The sequence below is a fragment of the Alternaria metachromatica genome (genome assembly GCF_023757995.1).
Source record: "Alternaria metachromatica strain BMP 0045 chromosome Unknown scaffold_3, whole genome shotgun sequence".
Taxonomy (NCBI): domain Eukaryota; kingdom Fungi; phylum Ascomycota; class Dothideomycetes; order Pleosporales; family Pleosporaceae; genus Alternaria; species Alternaria metachromatica.
The window spans coordinates 1,137,942-1,153,848 of NW_026055494.1; the positions used below are offsets into that span (position 1 = coordinate 1,137,942).

The following is a 15,907-nucleotide window of genomic DNA, read 5'->3' on the forward strand; positions in this document are numbered from 1 at the left end:
AGATGCGACGAAGATGCGTGTTCGGCCGGGGGGTGATCGGGCGTGTTGCGCTGGGCGGACTGTCGGTGGACGTGAAACTCAAACAAACATTTACCTAGAGTCTACGCGACGAGCGCGACAAGGATGCGGGCTGAGATGGATCCAGCCAATCAGAACTGGATGACGCCGAGCTCGTCACGTGCTAGCGCCCCAACCTTGGAACCTCGACTACCTGCACGCTGCCACTTGCTTTCACGTTCACTTTATACCGTTATCAGCTCGCTTCCTATTGTATTGTCGAACCCCACAATAAGAAAAGATAGTCGCGCTTCATTCACAGATCGCCTCCCACCATGCTCGTCTGCTTTCCTTTCCTCCAACCTCCAAACGTCCACATACACACTTGAACTCCTTCAACTCCAAACTACAACTCACTCTAAGCCTCTCTCAACTCAAATCAGCTAGTATGGAAAGCCAGACCGTCCACGATGTCCGAGCTGGCTCGGATGTCAAAGCTGGAATCCAAGAGCAAACCCAACAACAAGCCATACCCAGCAAAGACCTGGCAAACCAAGTCGCCGATGCAGTCTCTGCAAGCGCAGTAGAAAGCCATGGCGCCTCTACAGCTCAGTCTGTCAACAACTCTACATCTCCAAGCACAGGATCGAAACCGGCCTCACCCAACACCAAGAAGCGAGGTCCTCCTGAACCCGCTACAGCGTCAGAGCCCAGCAGCAAAAAGGCAAAAGACTCGCCAGGCCCACCGTCGCCTCAGAACGGCGCCTCTACCGATCCGGTTTTCCCTAGTCCACCAGACATGCCTGCAACCAACTTCGACAAAGAGACCTGGCAAGGATTCTGCGAAATCGAAAGTGAACCCGCCTGTTTCTCCGTCATCCTCCGCGAGATGGGCGTCCGCGACGTGACGGTACGCGAAGTATTTAGTATGGATACAGACTTCCTTCTCGACAACTTCCCGCAGCCTGTCTACGGTTTCATTCTGCTTTTCCACTACCGCGAATTTGGCAACGACGGCCAGGCAGCCGAGTGTCCCAAGGACGTCTGGTTCGCCAACCAACTGCCCGCCCAGAACAGTTGTGCGACACTAGCCATGATCAACATCATGATGAACCAGAGCAACGAAGCTGATGTGCATATCGGCGAGCATTTGACCCAGTTTAAAGATTTCACACAAGACTTGTCGCCATACCAGCGCGGTGAGGCTTTTGCGAGTTTCGATTTTGTGAAGAAGATTCACAATTCGTTTGCCAAGAAGATGGATATTCTCGAGGGCGACAAACATCTCAGCTACAAAGTCAAACGCGCCCAGCGCATCAAGGCACAGCTGTTGACTGAGAAGACCAAGCCTACCAAGAAGGGATCCAAGTCGCGACGCGCTGCTTCGACCGACACCGTCGCCAGTCACGATAGTGCAGAGAGCGTCGAGGATAACGCGCATCACTACATCGCTTTCGTACCGGTTGGAAACGAGGTCTGGAAGTTGGACGGTCTGGACAGGCAGCCGACGTGCGTTGGCTCCTTCGATCCGCAGCGCGGCGAGACATGGCTTGAGTCAGTCTCCACCACCATTTCTACGCTCATGGCTGCTGGCGACGACGATTACGGCGTTGTTGCTCTGACGCAGTCTCCATTGCTCTCACTGCGCAAGAACGCTGGTCTGACAATCAACACCCTCTCGCATGTCGACACACGCCTCGATGACATCTCAGCTTCTACGTCTCAGGACTGGAGAGATCTTGTTGACCCCAATGAACAGCCGCCTAGTCCCCGTATGCTAGGCCTCGAAGAGCTTCTTGCAGTCAACCCTATCTCCACTACTGTCAAAGCGACCATCGACAGCGAAGACATGACCCAGCTCCTGGCTCGCCGTAGCGATTTGCTTTCGCAAGCCAATCAACTGGCTGCGAACATCATGATGGAGATGCAGAACGAGGCAGAAGAGGATTCGAAGGCTGCACAGCGGCGATACGACTCTGGTCCGGTCATCAAGAAGTGGCTCGAGATGCTAGCCGAAAATGGCTTCCTGGAGGAGAACTTGGATCGCTTCATGCCAAGCAAGGGAAGAAAGTGAGGATGTGAGATTGTGGTGATTGCTTTGTGGATCTACAGCAATCATCTTGGGAATGTTTCATATTTTTTGCTCCAACTTAGGTCGGAGGCCAACAGACCCGGAATGAGTGGGGATATAACAGCATTTGATGCGACACTCAACTAGAGAACGCAACAAAACGTCATAGCTTTATCTATCTATACTTTTCCAACCACACCTTGCTTTTAGCCCTGCAACTTCTAATCCTCGGGGTATTCGTCTCGCACATTGCTCACGAAACAACGTTGTTCATCGTCCCAGCGCTTGAAATGGCGACCAGCGAGTTTCAGCAACGCCTCGGAGGGGTATGTATCCTCATCCACAGGCTTGATGTTCTCAGCAGCAACGTAGCGAACGGATTTGTCGCAGACACTACTTCAATTAGCATAATATAGTAAAGGCGCTAAGAGATGAACTTACAGTACGTGATAGAAAGCCTGATTCCTACCTTTCGATAGGGAATCTACACGCATGTTCTGAATCCAGTCTTCGTTCGCGTCGCAGACAACGTCCCAGCCTGTGATGACACCTTCATAGCCATAACGCTTGTGTTGGAATAGCTGGCCAACTTTGAAAGCAACATTCTGCGTGCGCGCAGAGCGATTGGCAACAGGCTTCCGCATTGAATCAACTTGATGCATGCTTTGCACAAACTGAAGCAGGCGACGACCCTCAGGTTGGTTGTAGAACATGGGGATGACGTAGCGTGATAGCAACGTCACGTCCCATGGGTAGTGCATCTGAAAATGCTCGAGCAGGTACGGCAGATATTGGCGACGACGGATCTGGTTGTGTCCAGATGAGATATGATCGTCATTGGGCCCAAGGAGGAGCATGGCCCAGATGGTTGCGTAGAACGCGTTGTCCATGTCTGGGTATGAGTTCATCCATGACGCCTGGATGCTGCCCATTCCGGCTTCAGTTTCGCGGATCGTTTGTACCGAGTTCATGATGTTGCGCGCAGTGCGCATTACCATCTCTCGGGTGTTGGTGTCGCTCAGAAAGCCATGGTGTTCGTCCTTTGGAACACCCATGTCGCGTAGGATCCTCTGTAAATCGCCTTGCCGTACTTCGGACGAAGAGCGAAACGGATCCAGGTACATGTAATCCAGCTGCGCCGAACTCGTTGGCTTGTACTGGCCATCGAGGTTGTAGTTCTTGGGCGCATAGACAAGAGTATAGACGTGGAAAAGGAACCCACAGGGTCGTGCATCAAGGCCGATCCGCTGTGCTACGGCGCAATAGATGGCGACTGAGATGAGTGGAAGAGACTCGTGCGTCGCCGAACGTATGACAAGACCAATGAAGGAATTCCGAAGTGCGCGATACGACGTGTCTGGAACACCGTTGAAGCCTTCGTCACGGAGGAAGGACGCCAAAGTCGAGGCCTGTGTTCGTGGACTCCAGCTACGCAAGTCGGGATATGTTTCCAGTAGCCTGTTGGCTAGTGCAGTGATGTCTTCAGCTACCACGTCAATGTCTACATCTTCGCCCACTCTCGCAAATACATCGTATGCGCCCAGAGCTCTCTCTATCGAAATGTCCTTGCCGTCATGCAGATCCGACCACACCTTGATGGCGACCTCGCGATGTATGCGCTCTAGTACGGCATTGGCGTAGTATCGCCTTGCTAGAACGTCGTGCGCATCGTCGGGGCATGCGCATTCCTTCAACAGCGTTTCCTTCGCATCGTACCCAAACTCAGCGATGTCGTTGATGCATCTTATGCGCCCTTGCTGGCGATTGACAATGCGGTTCAAGAGCTCTTTGGTGCGACGCTCGATTGTGTGCTTCGTCATGTAGAGGGCGCGCCAGTCGACATCAGACAACGGGGCTGCAAACTTGGCGATAATGTTGTGGCGAGCGTCCCATGTCTTGAATTGCGTCTTGCACAGGTGGCGCCATATTATAGGCGCATCGGTCGTGAGCTCCTTGATGAGTTTGTTCGTCTGCGAAACGGATGCGAGGGAGCGCGGGTCGAGATTGAGGAAGACGGCTTCGAGGATCTCGGTCGGCAAGTCAGTGAAGGAGGGGCGTGGCATGGTGGGCCCGGCGTTCAGGTGGTGTATGGGTGGGGTCGTTCGGCGCTTTCGGGAGGTGGCAGGGTCGTGGAGAGAAGTGCAAAGTGCATGGGTAAATGGAGGTTCCGTGTGGCGAGTGAAGGGCGTGCTTGAAGGTTCCGCCGCAGATGTCGTCAACATTGGAACATGGGCGGTCATGAGCGCATGGCTCGCTAAGATTAACTAGCCTCGGCAGCTAAATCGCGATAACGCACCTTCAGTCAACAGGCGTTCTCTCCATCGTATCGCGGGTCCAGATATACGATCCCGTCGTGACAAGGATGGGACTGAGCTAAATCTATGCCTTGTGTCTCGGCCCAGTTAGAGACGTCTCACTCATGGATGCGGGACCTTTTCTACTCATGCCATTCCAACTGGCTAAAGAGCTACACAGCACTCTTGATAGAGCGAGTCCCTGTCACGCTGCGCACTTGACCAGTCGCTGAGGAAAATTGATCGCGTTATGATGAACATGTTGGACGCTTTTGAGAATACCTTCAAAGATGACTACATTGCTATTGTTGGACTAAGCAGAAGGACGACGTGATAACTCGCCGTAGCAGAAACCCGTACCGCCCGGCTTTCTTTCCTTGATGCTGTCAGCATATCTGCAAGTTAGGCCGTCATTGTCAGCACGAATTCCTTGGCGAAGCTCCGGCTTGCAGCGGAAATGAATGACGAGGCACTCGAAGCAACTCTGGACTCATCGTGGTCAATGCGGTAGACGCGACTCAAGCACAACAGTCAGTTATGTCCGTGAACAAGCAAGACCCTCATATGGTTTTTCCACGTTTGGTCCGGATAGCGCGCGACCGTTGCCGAAGCTCGCTGTCCGCGAGACCCGATCTGCAGCCACAGTTGATGTCACTGCCGCACCGCCGCATTCATTACCATGAACATGACGCCCTAAAACTGAACGGTCTGGCTCACCACTTTTTATCTTTCCTTTTGGCCTTGTGATCCTACCCTCCTACATTCCTATCATATCCCGCCATGGCCGACCTCAGCAGAGTAGAGTCGATGCAGTATCCTGCGGGACATCTCTCCCATCTCACCGAGAACCAAGAAGCCCAGCTTCTCGAGTTCAAGAAAGTGTGCCAGGAAGCAGGCTATTACACACCTGCAGCCGGGCCGGTGCGAGCCAGTCATGACGACGAGACCATGCTGTACGCGCAAATCGCGAAGTTGTCGATTTTAGCGGGGCACTGACTGCTTACAGGCGCTACCTGCGCGCGCGTCGTTTTGTTCCCCAAGAGGCCTTTAAGCAATTCAAAGACACGGAAGACTGGCGGAAGGAGAACAAACTAAGCGAAATCTTCAACACCATCGAGGTCGAAGAGTATGAGCAAACGCGCCGCTTGGTAGAGAGTCCCGCATACATGTGCTGTCATCCTGTCTGACAGCCTCACGTAGTACCCGCAATGGCTCGGCCGACGCGACAAACGCGGCATTCCTCTCTTCCTTTTCGAGGTCGCACCGCTGAACTCGAAGAACATCTCCACGTACGAGAAGCAACTCGCCAAGTCAAAGACGACTATCCCCAATGTCGCGACCAAGAACCTGCGCCTGTTCGCCCTGTATGAGTCGCTCACCAGATTCTACACACCTCTGTGTTCCATGGTGCCTCGCAGTCACCCGGAAACACCAATCTCGCAAAGCAACAACATCGTGGATATCAGTGGTGTTGGGCTGAAGCAGTTCTGGAATCTGAAGGGCCACATGCAAGATGCTTCGGTCCTGGCCACAGCACATTACCCTGAGACCCTGGATAGGATATTCGTATGTGCACGCGTCTTCTTGAGAGCCATGCAAGTAGCACTGACCAAATCGTAGATCGTTGGAGCGCCTGGCTTCTTTCCCACCGTCTGGGGCTGGGTCAAGCGCTGGTTTGATCCCATCACCGTCTCTAAGATCTTCATCCTCTCCCCGCAGAACGTCTACTCCACACTCTCTCAATACATCGACCACGAAAACATACCGAAGAAATACGGTGGCGGTCTCGATTTCGAGTGGGGACAGCTGCCCAACCTTGAGCCAGCCATCGAGGCGCAAATGAAGTGGGAGAACCCAAATACCCAGGACGGTCGCAAGACGTTCCCTATTGGGCCGATTAAATGGGAGGAAGGCCAGAATGGCGAAATGGAAGCCTGGGGCGTCGGCAGCGAAAGCGGAACACCGCGAAGAAAACTGATTTTCTCCATTCCTAAGCCTGTAGGATACAAGCAGGGAGATCTGATGCCGCCCACACCTGCAACTCAGATTGGCGACCCTCTCACAACCGTAGGCACAGCGACTCATCCCCCTGATACGAACGAGCCTGAAATCCACACCCCACCCTCAGACACCGAGTCGCGCCCGTCCACGACCGCAGTACCAATTACTACAACTCTACCGATTCGCGCTGGCACATCAGAAGCACGGTACGAGCAGCAGAACCAGACACACGCATCCGGGCAGCTCGCAGACGGAACGCCCGAGGCAGCAGTGGTGGACCATGGGCATGGAGACAAGACAGTCACAATGGAGCCCAACACGGTGGGTCAAGCACCGAAAGAGGTACCGCTCCCCGATCGTGAAGAACCCGCTGCTCCGGGCTATTTGGACCAAGCTAAACAAGCCGCCGTATCAGCCTCCGCTGTAGTCACCTCGACTGCTACTTCTGCCGCTGAAGCCGTTGCCGGTGTAGTTGGTGGAAACAAGGGCGAAGAAGACAAGATTGAAGAGCCTGAGAGGATAAAGAGTCCACAGGAACAAGAGATGGACCGCCAGATCGATGCCACAAGTGCCAAGGACGTTGAAGCGTTTCTGAGAGCGCAGACGGCTAGTGGGGGGCATAAAGCCAGTTGAACTCCTTCGAAGCCCTTGGATATGTTGTACATGGAGTAGAGATTGTATAGATGACGAACTACTGATACCATACTCTTAACCATGCGTTGAGCTTGGACTGTTCTTGAGAACCCTGATAGATGCACAAGGCAAGTCCGCTGTTTTCAGACCCACTCAAGAGCGAGAAGTCATTGGTGGGTGCACATTCAGAATGGGAATGCGTTGGTAGATTATCCGCGTGGGTGTTGTCATTCAAGTCTCCTATAGAAGTATATATCCATCTCACAAGGTGGGGAGCGCACTATCAATTTCCATTTTCATGACAACTGCCCATCTGTTGAATAGTCCATTCATGATAAGAAGTGCCAATACACACGTACTGTAGCTCACCGCCTCATCGTCCTGGAACTGTGTCGTGCGAAGGGTGATGCCGAAATCGCATATATTCGCCACTATTGTCACGCGATCGGACACGTACTTGCAACTTCGCGTGTTCATGCCCCTAACGGTTTCCATAATTTCATAACCTCGGGCCCGAATCCGTTCCCGTTCCGAGCGTTGATAAACTTCGTCCTGGACAACAGTTTCGCGCTTGCGAAAATCGAAATTGTTGCTTAATATGAATGCCAGATCCATACTGCGCAAATGCTTGCAACACCATCTGTCAATACTTTGAGGAAGAGTGCTAGGTATGAAGATACTGGTTCGCTCTGTTCCAGATGTGTTCTTATGATGTGGCGGATCTGGTAGTATAGGGATCAGATAGCACGAGGTCTTCGAACAACACTGCTCTTGATATGTCCAAGCTCGTGTGAAATACTTGTCTTCGACTAGCCTCTTGAAGATCATGTGCAGCGGGGTTTCGATGTCACCTTCGTATTCTTCGGCCTCTTCTCCAAGAATGTTTTCCAGACTGCTACTCATGTGCCGGATATCACGCGAGCCGAGCGATATAGGAGCTGCCGCAGCACCACCGGCAACCTTAGGATTAATACGGTCTTTCTCGTCCATTTTATTGTCCAAAGTCTGGTCCACTATGTCTTTTTCATGGGCCTCAATGCAGCGCTGCAACAAGGTCGCTTGGCTCGGGCTTATGCCTTGCGACAGAACGATAGCGGTGCATTTGGACCGCTCATAAATTCTATGCATATGCGCGATATGTTCATCGCGATCTATTGCATCGTCTTGGTCGATACACTCTTGGTCAATCCAGAGGCGACCAGTCTTGGTTTGATGGGTATCGTATTGCAGTGCCCGGTGAAGGACAGATGGAGGGCAACGTGGCGGGCGGGCTTTCGTGTCGCTGATCCAGATCATGAACTTCGGCGTATTGAATTGGGCGGCAAGACCCTCAGGCTGTGCCCAAGTGTACGATACAGCAACATATTCCCAATTGGGATCGTATTCCGCTCTCTGGGTAAGACGTAGATGGACCTGAATACAGGTGTACGGAATCAGCATCTGTCTTACGCGCAGTGTGTATAGCAAGATTACTGACTGTGTTTCCCGGAGGCCCGGGCGACGGGCTGTCGCGCAGAGTGAGAAATCGAAGAGGAATACGCGTATCAGAAACGGTTTCCTTGTATTTTGTCTCGAGCTCTGTCAAGGCTGTTTGGAGAGCTTCGATACTAGGGTATAGTTCGCCAAATGTCTTGTCAGAATCAAGCTTCATTGGAAATTGCTAGAGGACTGGGAGAGTGGAAGGAAGTGAAAACCACTCTGATGGCAATGCAGTCGACGATATGGTTGGCAACCTGGAGACTAGGGATAGCCCCTCCTAAGGCTGAGCTGAACATGGACGTATAGAGGCAAGCTTGACGGGCAGCGACGCCATCACCTGCAGCCTCCCACATCCCGCAAGGCTGTCCACAGAGTAATTGTTCGTTGGGCATGCGGCACGTTCCATCACAGGCAGCAGCCATGACTTCTTCGCGCAGTTTCAAGGAGCAGGGCGAATTGACCAGGGCCTTCATAACAATGTTGAAAGGCAAGGCATGGTAGTTGAAGGAGATGCTCGCGCTTGGTGAGCCTGAAGGCCCCCACCAAGCTGCGCACAGATGCTACACTACCAGGCAAGAGCGAGCTCCGCCACAGCGCGCCTGACAGAGGCAAGCCTAACGAAGGATCCAACCATGCAACCGTCCCATCTCTCAACAAACGCGCAAATGTTACGTCGTCTGAAACAGATAATCGACGTAAGTTCTCGCCACACTGACAGTGCTCCAACTTCTCATGCGAGCCATTTCCCCAATGCAGCATGCGACCCATCAGCCTCGTACCACCTACTCAAACGATGCCGCAAACACCGCGCCGGTTAATCGAACGCAAGAACACGCGCCTCCGCTGTCAGCCCGTCAGCCTTGTGCTACATAGCGAACACTGGGGTCCCTATCTAGAGCCGAGGAGAACAGAACGCGACAATGGGTTCATGGACATTGCGCAAGCGGACGCTTGACACGTCACATCGTAGTCACAGCTTGTGGTCTGAGTCAAATTCCCAGACTGCTGGAAGCACGCATATAGCTGGAGATCTCAGGTGGTGAAGCCGCTGCCATAACGTGCACTCTGCATTGAGTCTCGCGTGTGCTTTCCAGCGATCACAATGTGGAACGCGAATTGAAACCCAGTGACAAAGGTTCAGGTATGCTATTCCACTAAACATATAACTCCACAGCATTGAGTGCGAAATAGCAAGTCTATGCATTGCAGTAACATCTATTGACATCGGCAGTTCCATATATTGAGTATTCCCTTCTTACACATCGTTCAGACCAGATAACTAGACTGTAGAGGTCTCGTGCTTAGTAGTGAGGTTCTCGAGAGGAATCTCGATATGCTTGTCAGCGAGGTTCATGTCGCCGGCGAAGGTGCTGTGGGGCTTCCAGTTACGGGAGGTGCGAGGGGTGCTCTCCTCCAACATCTTGTCGACTTGCTCAAGCGTAAGACCCTTAGTTTCCGGAACAAAGAAGTAGGCGAAAAGGACTGTTTATGGATTAGCAAAAGGCTCCATGTGGCTGCAAGGAAAATGGAAAACTTACATGAAACGCAGCAGAGCGAGCCCCACAGGAAGAAGACATTTGATCCCATACGAGCGGAATCATCGCGGTCAGCAACAAGGTAAGGCGTGATGATGCCGATAATGCAGTTCCAGAACCAGTTGCTAGCCGTGGACAGACCGACGCCACGAGATCGAATAGTCAAAGGAAAGATTTCGCCGATCACAATCCAGGCGCACGGTCCCCATGTGGTAGCGAAGACGGAGATGTTCAGGCAAATGAATGCGATCATGGCTCTGGTAGCATTCGGGTTGGCAGGATGGTCAGCAGTGTTTCTACCAGCGGTGGCTCCGATAGCTCCGACGATGAACTGCATGATGACCATGCCAGCAGCTCCAAAAACCAGGAGAGGGCGTCTGCCAATCTTCTCGACCATGACGAACGAGGCCGGGGTGGACAGCACGTTGACAAGAGTTGTGACGAGAGAGATGAGGAAAGGGTTGCTGATGGAGCCGAGTTGCTGGAAGAAGACTGGGCCGAAGTAAAAGATGAAGTTGATACCAGTCAGCTGCTGCATAGCCTGCATGAAGATGCCAATCGTAGTGCGACGGGCGTTGGACGAGGGCTGAGAGAGCTTTCCCTTGAAGCAAGCCATCCATGAACCGAGATAGCTACCCTGGGGAACAACGGACATTTCGTATTCGTGATTAGCAAGAATCTCAGCTAGTTCATCCTGGATATATTCGGAGTCAAGAGGTTGGCCACGGACACGGCCAAGTGCGGCGGCAGCCTTATCGAGCTTGCCCTTCTTGACCCAGTAACGAGGGGACTCAGGGAGGAGAGCGAGACCGATGGCGAGAATGATAGCCCACAGGAACTGTACAGCGATTGGAATTCGATAGGAGCCAGTATCGCGTCTGTTCTGAGTGGCATATACAACGCAGTTGGCGAGTAAGATACCGATGGTAATGCAGAACTGGTAGCCTATCAAAGTCAGGATGTATACATGCAGGCCATGTGGATAGTACTTACCAGCAACTACAGCACCGCGGACCTTCTTGGGTGCGATCTCAGACATATAGAGAATGACAATGGATGAGATGAAACCCACACCGAAACCGGCGATAAGTCGACCAGCAACCATGACACCAAGCCCGGTAGAGGCTGTCTCAAGGATACCTCCGACAATGAAGATACCACATCCCATGATGATTGTGAAACGACGTCCGATAAAGTCAGCAATATCACCAGCCATGATGGCGCCGAAGAAGGTACTGTGTTCTGTTAGTATTCACTGGTAACACTATTGGTCTTTTCTCACATACCCGGCAGAGAGGATGGATGTGACGAGCGACTGCTGCCATGGTACGACCACGAATGTAGAGTTGCGATAGTCTTTGATGGTCTGGCTGGTGGAGTCAAGGCCCGGATATACGACGTCGGGGTATTCAGCTCCAGTGTATTGCTTTATGAAGTAGTCCATGTTGAGGACTCCACCCATCCAGCCAGTGTCATATCCAAAGAATATTCCTCCGAACGCAGCGAATGCGACGATCAGATAGGCTCGAACGGTGACAGGAGCCTCGACCCGGTTCAGGTCATGCGTCCCAGTGAGGGTAACACCACCTCCTGGCATTGTCGCTAATTATTCCAAGATTGCTGGAACAAGAGGTAATTATGATGAAAGGCGCTTTGCGCAGCGTTGAGGAAGCAGAAGTTGGAGAAGGCTGCGGGCGCAATCGACAGTGGGATACCCCAGTTTTTAATATCGCATCCTGAACAGCGGTGATGCTGCAGTGTGGTGCGTGTGTGGCTTTCTATGGTAGCATTGCAATTTCTTACACTAGGCCTGACCAGGTGACTACTCCGCACTTGACACTTCTGGAAGGATTGGTACCATTCTTCATGGGCCGTTGGTATGTGCCAACGGCTAGCGAGAATGTGTATGTCCGCATGTACTGTTGGCATGCGACCGTGTGACCTGTCATCGATCAGCCCACGCTATTGCAGAATTTCCACAAAGACAGCTGCGCTTAAGCTCTAGACAACTATCGATCCGATGTAGACGACCGGATATGTCGCTAGTTCAGGCAGTACAACAGTTGACCCCGGATATAGATCGCCTGGTAGAGACGCCAAAACCTGGGGGCCAAGCTCACTCAAGCTCGCTTTGAAGCCCGTCTTGGCGGTCAAGCCCTGCATATTCATCCCAGTAGACGCTGGCTATCACTTACATGGGGAAGGGACAGGGTGCGAAATGCATGTGAATGGCACTAGTGGACGCTTCTTCAGCCAAGAGCTCTCATCGTTCCATCGATCTGGGGTAATGTTTGGTGCCCGATATACCCTGTTGATCTCCACAAACAGTACGAGCGATACACGATTATGTACATCGAATCAACTTGTCCTTGTGATGGCTGTGGTTTGTCGGCGAAGCCATTGCGCGTCGACACCTGATCGTCTCTTTATTCTTTGTCCAACAGGCGGCGATCTACAGTATATCGCTTACGCGACTCCGGGCATGTTAATGTCCATCACAGACGTTTTGGTAAGTATCCGGGCGTAGCAGACGTGTGCCGCTTCAACGGTCAACCCTTGTGCTGGGCCGAGAACATCCTCGAGCATATGTATGAGCATGTTGATTCGTTCGCGTAGACGAAGGAAGGGTAACGATTCGAAGGTCACCAATGAACAGGACGTGCCCGAAAGTTGGTGTGCCTCGTACATATTGCATGCCTGTCTTGTCGCCCATAGGTAGGTCAGCTCTCGGAACATCAAAGGCAACTGAAGGATCACGCTCACTCCCCAAGTGTGTTTATCCAGGAGATTGGGATAATTAGAGATACTAGTGGCGCCTCTCCCTTTGTCATCACCTTACCGTTTTGCTAGCCACACCCGTGCGGCGGATCTGGAGAACCCTGTCGCAGGTAAGCAGCCACAGACTGTAGAGACCGGAGAGGAAATGAGCGAATAAGCAAAGAACGGCCGGTATCCCTCAGGCGTGCTATCGGATACCTTCCTAAATAACATCGCAGTGGCACCCCGCTCTCGAAGGCGTTCATGGATCCCGTGAAGCGATGCTACTTTGCGACGCCTCCTGGTATCACCCAACAACGGATGCCACCAATCGTCCCGCGAGCCACTAGCACCATCAAACGCTTTACGTCTATTCCATGACCAGAGATGACTTGAAAGTTGGGCGATTCGGAGTGGAGACGGGTGGGCAACGGTCCAACGAGAAGCAACGGCGGACGGGCTTCTCGACAACGGCGCGCTGTGCCGGGCAGGTGGTGTGCATAGACTATGCGCATGTCGAGTTGCGAAGGACGGCGTGCATGCGGGCTATGCACGTGGATGTGCTTCTCATATGAATGTACCCGGAAGCAGGTATCCTTGAATCGCTTTTCTGCCTCCGCGGGCACTTCAGTCAAAGGTCGAGCAGCTCCTGCGCGCAACTATTCCTAGCGCCAACTAGCGTGGTGGGCCTGATTCTGCGGGGCGTACCTCGATCCTACTCCTATGTACAAGCCAACAAGCATTGAAGACTCACTGTACGCGGTAACAAGCATCATAACGAGATCAGTAAGAGAGTCATAGAGAGTTTGTCATAACTGTAAATCCCGTTCACCTAGCCGGTCCTCATGTGCCCATGGAAGTGTCGCGTAAACCGCGCCGTACGTGTTGCATGCAGCACTTTGAGAAACATCACGAAACAAACGCCATGCGCGTCCCGGGCCAGCATCTCGACGCTTCACATGGGAGATATCATCGACCGCAGCGCTCGGCAAAGTTTTTCGAACACGGTCTTGTCGTATGCTCCTCTCATTACTCCCCACGGGCTCAGCATGACCGTTGTGCCCAGGTGGAAACCCGCCTACACTCGAGTGCAACGACAACTTCATTAAGAACAGCAGGTACAGTGAACAGCTTGCATCAAACTTATTGTGTTTTACGCGTTTCTACGTATCGATTTACGCATAACCACGGTACAGCACCATTTGGAACTGGAGGGTTGGGAAATTCCACTCTGCGAAGTATGACCTTTGCGATCTCCTCGGGATTAGCACATCAGTGACTATTACAAATGATCGTGTCCTTTGCGTATAGAATCGAGCTATCCTTCAGACTTCTGCCCTCTGTAGACGATAGTAGCGTGCTTAGTCTCCCTATGACTTCTCCAAATACGCAGCAATACCCTTCTCATCTGTGATGTTTCCAATGTTTGCGGAAACGACCTTGTAACGGTCACTTACGGATTTTCCTAGGTCTTTTCGCATATCCTTATGGATCTGGTCGAAATTCTCGAAGATGGTGGACATGGATAATGCTGTCCATAGATCCACGAGTAAACATCTAGCGAGACTGCTCGAGGGTGTGCCGTTGTACACCATGTTGACTGTTTGCACAGTCGGGACTTGCCATTTCCCGTTCCGTCCTGTCAATTTGGTGGTGGCCAGTGCAGCTTCCATCATAGCGTTTTTGGTCGAAAGGTCTTGAAGTTTCTCGCCCAAAACGAAAACGCGGAGAACAGAGTGGTACTGTTTTGTAACAAAATTGCTGAAGTCATCCGCTGTGAGCTTCTTCAGCTCTTCATCAGTCTCGGTTGCAATAGGCAGCTGTCCCGTATAGAGGTGATTCAGATAGAGGGCGAAAGTGTCCGGTTCATCGTCGGGGAAACTGATGATCCTTGTGTCTGCCTCCTGCCAGTTGCCATTCATGGCGCGCCGGAAGAACTCCGAACGGGAAATGAGAAAGGTCTCGTGCGCGGTGAACTCCTCGGTGTCCGGTGCCTTCCCAACGCGTATGGTGACTGTCGAGGTAGACTTGAAGCTACGGTTATGATGTCAGTCTCGCAATCGCTTGCAGAATGCCCCGCCGGTGTTGCCATCTTACCTCATGGTGCTTGACTTCCTGCCTTGAGCAGTCTTCGGGCTCGACATGACGATGCGATCCACGCCAGGTGGTGTTGGTGGTGGTGTGTAGCTTAGGAGTAAGACGTCGAAGATTGGACTGAAAGATCTATAAATCTGTGGTCTGTGCGCGATGCCAAAGTGAAGGTGAAAGTGAGAGCCTAGGTAGGAGAGGGCGGCAGGCAGGCGTCAACGAGCAACCAGTTTCCACGGGCCCAGCATCGACTGCGTGTCTAGGAGACTATGATAGGTCGTGGCTGGGGTGGTACGGTACCCGCTTTGAAGTGTACATATCATCTTATACCACACCCATATCGGAGACTAATTTCACCAGTAGTGTTCCTTTCCGCAGACGATATGTCCTCAAAATCATTTGATGCCTCCGACAAGCGGCCATGCAGCAATATCTTCGTCTCCGCCGAATCCAAAGCCGATAATCTCGCAATGGCAGGTGTGATGTGCTCTTTCTCGATTGCTCAACGCGCGTGCAGGCTACAAACCGCGTTCGTCTAGTTGTAAGAAAGCATGCGTCGACATTTGTAAACCGGTGTAATGGCAGATAAGAGGTACAGAGATGCGCTCCCTTAACGGATTCTAATGGAAGTGATGGCTGGGACAATACGCGTGTTCACTTTTTCCGAGAGCTGGCCTAGTGAATGTCGTGAAGGCGTTCGAAGTAGCTCGTCTTCCTTTCTAAGATGCTCGTAGTAATCTCACCGGTACCCTCGGAAACATGTGAGACACGACCGGAGCTCTTTTGGAGCGGCGCAGGAAGCTGCAAGTCGGCGTTCCTGTAGAATGTGCCCGGTAGCCGGCACCCGGAAGGGATGAGAAGATCGGGCAGAGCCGGTTATCTTATCAGAGACCCACATACCCCTCACATGACTCGCAACATTCACGCGTCAGATCAAAACAACGCGTCACATTCACCAAGTTCAGAGACGCGTAACGTTTGAAGTATGTGTTGATTTCAATTGCTTGAGACGATAGCATCACGTCGTTAGCTAGCCTCCCATAACGCCAGAT

At 52.3% G+C, this 15,907-nt stretch overlaps 5 protein-coding genes across 5 annotated transcripts; 2 read left to right on the forward strand and 3 right to left on the reverse strand.

The window, feature by feature from the left end:
- Window positions 1–445: 445 nt before the first annotated feature.
- On the forward strand, window positions 446–2,071 carry J4E83_002030 (uncharacterized protein; the record flags this gene model as incomplete). Its single annotated transcript, XM_049328982.1, has 1 exon — window positions 446–2,071. One exon carries the CDS (start codon window positions 446–448, stop codon window positions 2,069–2,071), a length of 1,626 nt encoding a protein of 541 aa, XP_049191954.1.
- Window positions 2,072–2,289: 218 nt separating this feature from the next.
- On the reverse strand, window positions 2,290–4,131 carry J4E83_002031 (uncharacterized protein; the record flags this gene model as incomplete). The annotated part of the gene is made up of 2 exons (XM_049328983.1): window positions 2,290–2,461; window positions 2,510–4,131. The coding sequence occupies 2 exons, from the start codon at window positions 4,129–4,131 to the stop codon at window positions 2,290–2,292; spliced, it is 1,794 nt and encodes a 597-aa protein (XP_049191955.1).
- Window positions 4,132–5,142: 1,011 nt separating this feature from the next.
- On the forward strand, window positions 5,143–6,996 carry J4E83_002032 (uncharacterized protein; the record flags this gene model as incomplete). The annotated part of the gene is made up of 4 exons (XM_049328984.1): window positions 5,143–5,315; window positions 5,369–5,510; window positions 5,563–5,928; window positions 5,983–6,996. 4 exons carry the CDS (start codon window positions 5,143–5,145, stop codon window positions 6,994–6,996), a joined length of 1,695 nt encoding a protein of 564 aa, XP_049191956.1.
- Window positions 6,997–9,754: 2,758 nt separating this feature from the next.
- On the reverse strand, window positions 9,755–11,607 carry J4E83_002033 (uncharacterized protein; the record flags this gene model as incomplete). The annotated part of the gene is made up of 4 exons (XM_049328985.1): window positions 9,755–9,957; window positions 10,014–10,955; window positions 11,004–11,245; window positions 11,297–11,607. The coding sequence occupies 4 exons, from the start codon at window positions 11,605–11,607 to the stop codon at window positions 9,755–9,757; spliced, it is 1,698 nt and encodes a 565-aa protein (XP_049191957.1).
- A 2,530-nt stretch (window positions 11,608–14,137) lies between these two features.
- On the reverse strand, window positions 14,138–14,911 carry J4E83_002034 (uncharacterized protein; the record flags this gene model as incomplete). The annotated part of the gene is made up of 2 exons (XM_049328986.1): window positions 14,138–14,801; window positions 14,865–14,911. The coding sequence occupies 2 exons, from the start codon at window positions 14,909–14,911 to the stop codon at window positions 14,138–14,140; spliced, it is 711 nt and encodes a 236-aa protein (XP_049191958.1).
- Between the last annotated feature and the right edge of the window lie 996 nt (window positions 14,912–15,907).